Source organism: Drosophila bipectinata, chromosome 3L, assembly GCF_030179905.1.
Source record: "Drosophila bipectinata strain 14024-0381.07 chromosome 3L, DbipHiC1v2, whole genome shotgun sequence".
Lineage (NCBI taxonomy): Eukaryota > Metazoa > Arthropoda > Insecta > Diptera > Drosophilidae > Drosophila > Drosophila bipectinata.
The window spans coordinates 17,802,847-17,813,526 of NC_091738.1; the positions used below are offsets into that span (position 1 = coordinate 17,802,847).

The 10,680-nt window shown below is 37.7% G+C and overlaps 1 protein-coding gene across 2 annotated transcripts in view; it reads right to left on the reverse strand.

Moving 5' to 3' along the window:
• The window catches only part of ftz-f1 (ftz transcription factor 1), a 42,604-nt gene extending 32,459 nt beyond the window's left edge, over positions 1-10,145 (reverse strand). Inside the window, exons 1-2 of one of the 2 annotated variants that reach the window (XM_043214136.2) lie at positions 8,696-9,622; positions 6,330-7,617 (exon numbers count right to left, since the gene is read on the reverse strand). In XM_043214136.2, coding sequence (XP_043070071.1) covers positions 6,330-7,479 — 1,150 coding nt within the window. In that variant the 5' untranslated portion in view covers positions 7,480-7,617; positions 8,696-9,622. Of the gene's footprint in view, positions 1-6,329; positions 7,618-8,695 lie in introns of both variants that reach the window. The other variant, XM_070280126.1, reaches the window with a different exon arrangement.
• Between the last annotated feature and the right edge of the window lie 535 nt (positions 10,146-10,680).

A 10,680-nucleotide genomic window follows, 5' to 3' on the forward strand; every position in this document is an offset into this window, starting at 1 on the left:
CAGCAAAACAATAAAATAAATAAACAAATATAAAGAAAATAGAATGCATCAGCATGTAACTAGGTCAGGGTGCAATTCCCACATAAACACACACTTGCTCGCTCGCTTCCACTTGCATGCGACCAGCGACTGCACACGGGCGTGCAAAAGAGAGAGAGAGCGCTGCACAAAAAGGAAAATCAATGCGCGTTCTCTGTTTGTTTTTCTCTCTCATTCTCTCTCTCGCTGCAGATGGCATATCCCACCCATCATGCCAGCCCCTCCCCCGCCCAATTGGCATTGCAAAATTAGTGCAAAGCAGCGCTGCCCGAGCCGGCAGAGTTGCAAACAGCAAATGTGGCACAGGGTCAACTGGCGACCCATTAGCACACTTTTCCATACCATCGAAAGGGGGGGGGGCAGTTGGAGGGTTGGGGTGGGGGTTTGGGGAGACAGACGCCCGACGCCCCAGACATTACGAGACTGAGACTCACTCTCAATGGCATTTGCCTTTTTTCGCCGCTTTTTTAAGTTTTTTTTTTATTATTATTCAAGCTAAGGTTAACAACAATAAAATGGTCAAAGCAATGCAGCAACAATAAAACATTAAAGAGTCAACGGGCTGGAGAATAAAACAACATTTTTAACAAAAAAATCAGTTTTTTTCATTTGCATCATCAGACAAAAGGTGATGCGACAATAGCAGTTGATTTTTGAGAGCGATTATGGAAGATTTTGAAAAATATTAATATCTTTACCATGTTTTGAAAGATTGGTAGTCTTAAGAATCTAAACCTATATGCTCTATAAAGACTGCTGTGGTATTATCGTAATATCATTGATAATTTTTAGTTCCAGTTTCTGAAAACTAAAATATTCCATCTATTACAAGATTAGTTTTCTTAAGAATCATAACTCTGTACATTATATGAAGTCTTGATCTACAGTCTGAGATAGATATGTATGTATGTAATAGTCCTATCTATATAGGGAAGTCTCATATAGTCTATAAGATGAAATATTGTATAGATTACAACATGTAGTATAGATTGTATACATATATAGCATATAGATATATAGATATATAGATATATATAGTAGTTACTATAGTAGTACATATAGTATAGTAAGAACCCATTACTCTATGCTCTATAAAGATTGCTTGGATATTATCTATAAACCTTAATACCATTCACATATGTAAGTAGTGTTCAGGTTTCTAAAGACTTATATATTCCATCTATTACAAGATTGGTATTCTTAAGAACCTTAAGATGTAAAGTCTGATCTACATATGTAGTAGTCCCATCTATAATAACTAGTCTACTATGGTCTATAAGATATAATATTTTATTTATTAGATAGAAAGATATAGATAGTATATAGATACACAAATGTATGTATATAGTAATCCTATGAACCCATAAGAGCTTTGATATGATCTATCAATTATAATATTATTCATATTAGTATTGATTTCGGCGAAGGATTATTCCAGTTACTCAGGACTATTATATACCTTCTATTACAAGATTAGTACTTCTACGAACCCATGGTCTATGATCTTTAAAACCTGCCTTAATATTGTCTTTAAATCATTATATCGTAAAGATTGGTAATCTTAAAAACAATAACTCACTCTATAAAGCCTGATTCTACAAGATTAAGAATAATACAACATACTATTTATTACTAGTACTGGTACTATTAAGAACCTGCCTTGATATGGTCTATAAATATATAGACAATGTATCACAATATCAATAACCCCCTTCAATGAAAACCCTGAAAGGTTCAACGATTCTTCAAAAAAGCCTCAACAAAGTCAAGAAAAAAGCCTTATTCCCTTAAGGCCCGACTAATAGACCAATTACCAAGCAATAAACCTAAACATTTGCAAACAAAACAATGATCTAATTGCTTTCATTATCATTATTGTTGCAAAGCTGTTACAATTGAATGATTCGCTGTGTGGATATACATATATTTGTTTTGTTTATTTAATTAAAGGGCAAACTCAAGTTGATATTTAATTCCAATTCACTAGCAATGGGGCTTTCAATGCTCTATCCTTGATAGCATTTACAAGATTTCTGTTTTCGGATCGCTTGACTAAGCCTTTTGGGGTTCAATTTCCAGTTTGCGGTTTTCCAATCCAAAGTCGTGAGAAAGAATTAGAATTTACACCACCTGGGTGTGAATGACCAGTGTGGAGGATAGAATGCGAGGGATTTCTATAATAGTTATGGTTAATTGTTTACAAATTAGAGGTAATGGTATTCCAAAGACTAGCCAAATGGTCATTGAAGGGGGTACACATTACACTTATAAACTATAGGTTTGGAATTCCTTTATAATTAACTTATTTCCACCTCCAGTTTAAATCACATTTCTAATTAAATTTAAACCCTCTCCGGCACTGACCTCTTTCTGGCTTAAAGCAGAAACCCAAAACTAGGTCTTTTAAAGCCTTAAACATTTCCCAATGCCACCAGTTTCCACCAAATCCTTTTTCAAAGTCAAGCACCACCCACCCACTTACCACCAAACAGCTGTTCGAAGGTCACAGCTTAAATCAGACTACGTGGCAGACATAATTTGCATATAAAGTGACCTTGAAACACCCAAGGACTTGCCACCTCCCGCCCCCTTGTAGGGGAGAAGTCCTTGGGACAGAGTCGCCGAGCCGCGACCTTCGCATCAATTAAAAGGACCTTGAAATGCATTCGACGATAGACACACACCCAGCATATGTACATACATACATATGTTCTATATGCAACGTCAATGTCGTGCCCCAATTTGTGGCTGCTATTTAGTTTTCTTTTTTGCGTGCATTTTTCAAAATGCAACAAGCTGCTGCTAGCTGACTTTGACCTATTTAGATCCTTTGACGCATGACGACGCCGGCACTAGCCGAGCAGAGGCAGAGGCAGCAACCGCGGCAGCGTTGCAATCTATGTCAATGTCAGCCGGCATTGCGGGCGGTGGCATAAACAGCGACAGAGGCAGTGGCAGTAGCTGAGGCAGAGACAGAGGCGGCGGCATCGGCAAATAAAAACAACTGAGGCAGAACAAATGCAGCAACAATAAATAGTAAGTAGTAGTTGCACAGGAAAATAAAAATTTTTAAAAATGAATTATTTTTATTTGTTAATAAGAGTTTTTTTAAACTTAATTTTATTTGTTTTATTTAATATTTAATTTTGTGTACCAAAATACACCAATTATGGCTCTTTTTCTTAAAAATGAGACTACATGGCGTATGAGTGATATTTTGTTGACTTTTTTGTTATACAAGCCATTTAAAAAAATAAACTCATATGTTCGAATTTTTTTTGTGTAAGTACCAAATTTTTTAGACAAAAATACATCAATTACAAGCCCTATTTCTTAAAAAAAAAAACCAACAAGGCGTATGGGTGATATTTTATAAGATACATGTAATTTTAAAGCTGTTTTTTAAACTTAACTATAGTAAAGTAAAGTAATTGATTTTTTAAAGACTAAAATACGTCATAATACGCTAATTTCTGTAAAAATTGAAGTCCCAGCCAAGCCTACATGGCGTATGAGTGATATTTTTAAGCGCCATTTTGAAGAGCACAGAAACGCCATTTTATAAAACGAGACATCACTAGAAACTTCTACAAAATTAAACCAGAAAATAGGGACAAATAAAAATAAAACACAAAACTAACAAAAATATATTATTTTCTTCCACTGCATCCACGGAGAGAGCAAAAGAGAGCGGGGTGGAGCCGCGGAGAACACGCGACTGCGAAAAGTACGCCGACAGCGCTGCGGCTGATGCACACAATGACCTTCAAATTTCTATGCAATTTCGCTTTTTGTTTTTGTCTCGCATCCTTGGGCCCAATCTCCAATATTAGAAAACGCAAGCGAGCGCAGCAAATGCAGCAGCAGCGGCAGAGGCAGCGGTAGAGGCAGAGCCAGGCCGCAAGCAACAACAACAACGATTCGCGTGTGAGCTTGACCCAAATTCTAATGCCGCCCCAGGTGACCTTGCTCCATTTTCCCTCTCTTTCTAAGGATGAAATAAAAGCAGATGGAAATATTAAGCTGCACTTTGTGGGCTTTAAGCTGAAGGTTGCTGCCAGCCGAGTATCTTTAAATTACGAGTATCTTTTATTATTCAAACAAACAAATAACAGAAAAGATACATGCGTCGACTGCTCTGACATTGCTGAATGTCAATAAATAGCGAAAAAAATAATGTTTGTTGATGACTCAGCAAGTGCAGTTTTTCGCCAAACATATAGTACTTTTTTAGTTGGTTTTTTTTTTATATTTAAGATTGTAATGTTTGATCGTATATCATGGGCATTTGGCAGGCTGATGTGGCGGTTTGCTCATTTGATTGCAATTCACGCATCGAAAAACGCTCGAGCGAATTTTTCTTCTTAATTTGCATTTTGGGATACTCTTTGGATTGAAGACTATTTGTTTTAAGGTTTGAAATTTGTAATATTTAAAAAGGTTTAAATATGGTTTGAAATGTTTTAAAATATAACTAGTATTTATTTTGGCATTATTACTAGTATTATTTCACCTTTTGAGAACATAATTTAACATGTAAAAACGTGAATAAACACTAGTATTTATTTCGGTAGTATTACTAGTATTATTTTACATTTTAATACCATAATTTAACAGTTTAAAACCTGATGAAACATTTCAAGACACAATAAACATGTCATAGCCGTATTAAAATGAAAAAAATCATTAAATTTTTTACTAGTATTTGTTTCGGTATTATTTCACATTTTTAGAACATGATTGAACCATGTCAAAACATGAAGAAACATTTAAGCTTTAAAAATATAACTAGTAGTGTTTTTGGTGTTATTCCTAGTATTATTTAGCATCTTAATACATAATTCAACATGTAAAAACATGATTAAACAGGTCATGACACTATTAAACATGACACAACCCCATTTGAATAGAAAAAATCATTTAAAATGTTGAAAAATGTAACTAGTATTGATATTGGTATTAATAATATTATTTGGCATTTTAAGAACCTTGATTGGACATGCCAAAACATGATTACATGTCCAGATACTATTAAACATAACATAACGTGATTTAAATAGAAAAACCCTTTTTGTTGGTTTTCAATGGAGTCTACTATCTTTCCATAGACTTTAAACCATTTTAAACCAAATTTTACTCAAACCCCCTTCGAATATTTCTTAAATTCAGAGCATTTAAATATCGTTGTCCCCCAAAAACGATCTCGGAAAGTAGGTTAGTTGCATTTTTATAGACATTTCAAATGGATTTTTATGGCTGCATCCGACGCCAGGCCAGGCCATGCCAGACCCAGACCCAGACCCGGCCGAACCACATGGAGCTGCTAACTAAGTGCGAGGCTAACTGCGGGGAACATAAAGACGACTGTACGCCGTGAATATTTAAACATAGCATTGCACTTGGCACACAAAAGATTTAAGACGACCGACCGACTGACGCAAAACCCGACACGGAGGCGGTCACGCCAGTAATGACAAGTTACTGAAAACATCAAGGTTTTGGATCGACTTTTAATTGGAATTGTTTTAAGATTTAAGAAATTATACTTTTCTTATGGAGTGTAAGAAGAAATTGTTGATTTTTGATGGGTTTTTTTTCCTTATTTTTAATTGCTTTATTTGTTATTTTATTTTTTATTTGTTACATTTTGTTATGGAATATTTTGTTGAATTTGTTATTGTTTTCGCTCGTTTTTTTTGTTATTTTTATTCCTTTTATTAGTTTTTACATAATTTTGTTGATTGAAATATACAATTGCCATTTAATATTCACATATCATTTAATTTTTAATATAATTATCTTCTTCTTTCTGTTAGTTAGTTATAATTATAGTTCATAAGACCAGAATTATTCAATATTTTTTATAACTTCTTCGTAGTCACATTTCAAATCCTTTATTATAATATGGGGTTTCCATACCATTTTTATTATAAACCTGTTACTTTTCTTATTTGTATTTTAGTTAAATTTTATTTAGGTATGAAATATTCATATTTTTCATATTTTTGATTATTTTATTTTCTTTATTTCCCTTCTCTTTTTATTAATTTGTAAGACACATCCTTTGAATTTCATTTTCATCCCGAAATAATTCCCGAATTGGTTTTGTTTCTTTATCCTTTTTTGTTTCATAAATATTTTTTAATTTTATTTATTTCTGTTTTAAATATTTTTACACCTTTTTTTAACACTTTCCAACAACTTTAGAATATTGCCAACTCACTAGCCAAAGGGGATACTAAATAGGGAGATTATCTGCAACTCATCAGATCATTAGTTAGGACACTTACCTCCTTGATCGTCGATCTCCAGACCGAACTCATCCTCGGACATGGACTCGTCGTCATCGGTGCTGAGATTGGAGCCACTCTGGTTTCCGCCCTGCATGTGATGTTGCTGTTGTTGTTGTGGTGTTGTACTAGCACTATTGTTATTGTTGTTGCTGTTGGGTGATGTGGTTTTTGGGGCACAAGAACTGGCAGCCAATTCCTCGATGCTGTGCAACGAGCTCCTTGTAGGATTGGCAGTGTTGTTGGTAGTTACTGTTGTGGTTGGTGTAGCCGGGGCGGACCCGACACTGCCCACCGATGTTATGGTGGTGGTGGTGGTGCTGATGCGACTATCGTCCTTGCCCACCTGCACCTCAAAGTCCAGCAGCTGGGCGGTGGTGGAGGACAAGAAGTTGGTGGTGGAAACGGCAACGGAAACGGGCGTGGAGGAGTTGACCTCCAGGGGCTTCAGCTGATGGTACTCCACTGGCGGCCCAATAATGGTGCTCTCCTGGGGATTCTTCTGCAGCAGGGCCGGATCAATGCAATCGTTGTTGGTGGCGCCACCACTGGAGTGCGAGAATAGAATGTTGGCGAATGACGGCATCGTTACCGATTCTATTATCACCGAGCCCCCCCCGTTCGATGCTGCCACTGCCTTAGCCTCCACAATATTGTTGTTATTATTATTGTTATTGTTGTTTTTGTTGGCGCTGCTACTGCTATTGTTGTTGTTGGTCGTCATCAGGGTCATAGTGCTGTTGCTGTGGGGATTGGGGCTTCCGACAAAGAATCGGTCGCAGAGGCCGCTCAGGGAGATGCCACCGTCCAGTTGGCTGGCATCGATGGTCGGCAGGGAACTAAAATTATCAGTGGCACTTGCCACAGATGCCGTGGCAGCAGTTACCACTATGTTGCCTGTTGCAGGTGTTGCACCCACACCAGGCACTGTGGCATCCTTCTGTGGTTGCAGTTGCAGCTCCGAGTAGAATGGCAGCATTGGGGAGCTACCAGCAGCCAGCATTTGATCCTTGTGATGGTGGGGCATGAGAAGTTGCTGCCCCTGTTGCTGCTGCTGATGTTGCAGGTGGTGATGATTGACGTTGGCTTCTGTGGCATAGTTGTTGTTGCTGCTGCTTTCGGCCAGCATAGGTACGTTGAAAGTTTCCATTTTTTAGTTTTTTTTTTAAATATTTTTGTACGTTTCGTTGTGATGTGTTTGTTGTTTTATTTGTTTGTTGTTGTTGTTGATGGCAGGTAACGATAGTATTAGTTATTATTTTTAAAAATTGCTTCGCGTTCTACAGGCCTGAAAAATAAGTAAAAAAAATTACATTAAAAATAAACTAGGACACGGACATAAAAGGCCTAGGTCACAGCAAGGTCAAGTCGAAGGTCAGGTCACCCCAGAATGCAGGTTAGCAGGCCAAGGTCAACTCTATACAGATACAGATACAGGAAAAGGGAAAAGCTTTCTTTAAAGCTTTTTTTCCAATAGATTTTCTCATGTAATTGAATAACTAGAGGCTTTAAATTTGTTATTTTCCTAAAACTCCATAAAACTATATTATTTATATTATTTGCGACCCTTTATCTATTTTTTAAACAAGCTTTAAAGCTTAAACTATTAAACAATTACTTCTTGAAACCCTCTTTGGAAAACCAGTTCCTTAACTCATCTTCATTAAAGTTTATTAATTTTAAATTGTTTTTTTTTTCTTGTTTTTTAAACACTTTTCCACTTCGTAACACAAGAAACTGGAAACCCTAGGCTCTAGAGTAGGGGACGCTGTAACCCTTTGAAATATCCCCCTTTAAGACTTTAATTAACTCCACTCGACTCCAACTGCTTCTCATTTTGGTTGGCCCATCTCATCAACCCCCTTGAGGTTTATAAAGTGTCTCTTCTAGAAATATATACGAAGTTACACTAAAAGCAAATTTAAGGAGGTTTTTTTTAAGAATTATACGAAATATTTAGGGTTTATAAAGCCTAGACTCCCTCCAGTTTTCCTTTAAGACTACTAGTAGCTCATATTTAAAGCTATTCAGTTGAAATTTTGGTGATATAGACCTCTCTTCTTTATAAATAGTATTCTATCTTAGATCAAACCTATCCATAGTAACCTATCCTAGATTAAACGACTATATCCTATAAGAACCATACTAATGGTCATAATTTTAGTATTTGTGAAGATAAAATCTTGAAAGTCTTTTTAGAATCTATTTTGTAAGAAAAAGTTACAACACCTAAAAATATTTAAGCTCCCAAAATCTCTAACAAATTTTTCTCAGTGCCTAAATTAAAGACTAGAAGGGGAAGAGCCACCACTGCCACAAAAGGGAGCTTGGGGTTTTCGAGAACTTGGATCGTAGTCTCCATTTACCTTTTCATGCAGCTGACTCTCGCTCTCGGTCTCGCTTCAAAGTTGCCTGTTTCTGGTAGTTTTGCGCATGCGCCCCCGGATTTCCATGAATTCCAAGACGAAGATCGCAAGAAGAAGAGCTGGAAGCTGCCGCCTCTTTGTTCTCTTTCTCTCTCTCTCTCTCGTGCTCTGTCTGTCACTGTCTTGCGCTCTCCCTTTTTATGTATACAAAAAACCAGTTGGAACAGAAAGCAAAAGTTCTATTATTATGCTTGCGACTGTTTGTTGTTGTTGGTCTTCTTGTTGATGTTTATTGTTGTTGTTGTTGTTGTTGTTGCTTTTGGATTTCCGCACTTTTTCTCTCTATTTTGTTTTGTGCTGCGGTTCTTCGGCTGGGAATTCGCATGTGTAGAGAAGGAGGAGAACGCGAATTTATAATTCGCAAAACAAAGCTTGCGTGTGATTCATTTCGCCGATCGTTTCTCTCTCTCGCGTATCAGGCTCTCGCCCTCTCTCTGTCGCTCTCAGGCGTTCTCCCTTTGCCTGTCTCCTCCCCCCCCACGGATTGCAGCAACAGTTTCCGCCTGTTCCAGCAGCTGCGGCGAGAGCTTTTTCAGCATATTTTTATCGCCCCCCTCGCACACAACGCACACACACATGCACACGATGATGGACACACACGCGACGCCGAACGCATTTGCGAATTTCGTTTGTTTTTTTATTTTGCTATTTGATCACTATTTCTCTGCGATTACGTTTTGTTGTTTCTATTTGCTTCTATGTATTGTATATTGAGGGGGGATTTTGAGTTGCAAATTGTAGGGAGAAAAAAAACACTTCTTGCACAATCGTCGTCGCACGCGCGCAACAAGCGAAAGCTCTCCTCCGCCACAGAACAACAACTATAAATTGCAATTCCTACTACACACACACATACACATCTAAACACTGGCGCACTTGTATGTATGCGTTCGGGTTCTACTAGGGATTTGTGTCAATGGGAGGGAGGGGGGGGTTGGGGCTGCTAATTTAGAGCTGTTTCTGCTCCAATTCTATGACACAACGTTGCTATCTCTGTCGCTCCCCCTTCCACTAGCCTAGTAGTTTTGTGATAATTTCATAAAAATTGCACATTTAAATTAGCGACAGAGATGGTGATGGTGCTGGTGACCGTGACGCGGGCGGGCGGGTGAGGTGAGGAAACGGAAGGGCGAAGAACACACTCCCGTTACGGACGCATCGGAAATATAAAAAATATTGTACACACACAGCAACTGGCGAGTGTTCTTTTGCTTTTGGCTTGTGTTTACTCTCACTTTCTCGCCTCTATTCTGTCTATTCGCTAGGCATTGTTTATTCTGGATGCCTGGATCTAATAGTTTTAGTTTTTTATTTTTGGGGAAAACTATCCGCGGAGCCGCGCACAACGCACGCGAAAAAATTAGGTCTGTAGGCCACAAAAACGGGAACACAGAGAACACAGAACCCTGTGTTGGCGTAGGTAGCTCTCAAAAGCTCTCCCATACAAGCGCAGTTTTTGGCGTTGCAAGAAGAAGAAGACCGCACACAAGCGCAACATCTCGTATACGGATACACGTGCGAGAGCGGGGGCCAAGGACAGAAAATATTCTTGGCCTTAAGAGCGTTTGAAGAACAAGGACGGAAGAATACGGAAAAACTTTTTTAAACTTTTAGCTAAAAGCTCTACACACACTAGCACACTCCGGGAACTAATGAATCTTATCGTTTTTTCTAAGCTTAACAGAATCGATAAATATGGCGGATGCTTAAAGAACAATTTCAAAAGTACCATCACTAATGAAATTTTTGTAGTGTGGCTTTTGGGGGCTAGTTTTGTTTTTCACTTATTTTGTATTAATTAGTTTATTATTTTTTAATTTATGTGAAGACTTCTTATCTTTATTGGCCTTTGCAGAATAGGGTTTACTTTTCCTACTGATCTGCTCAATTTTGAAGCGCCATCTTTCAGAGCTTATGGAAACTAA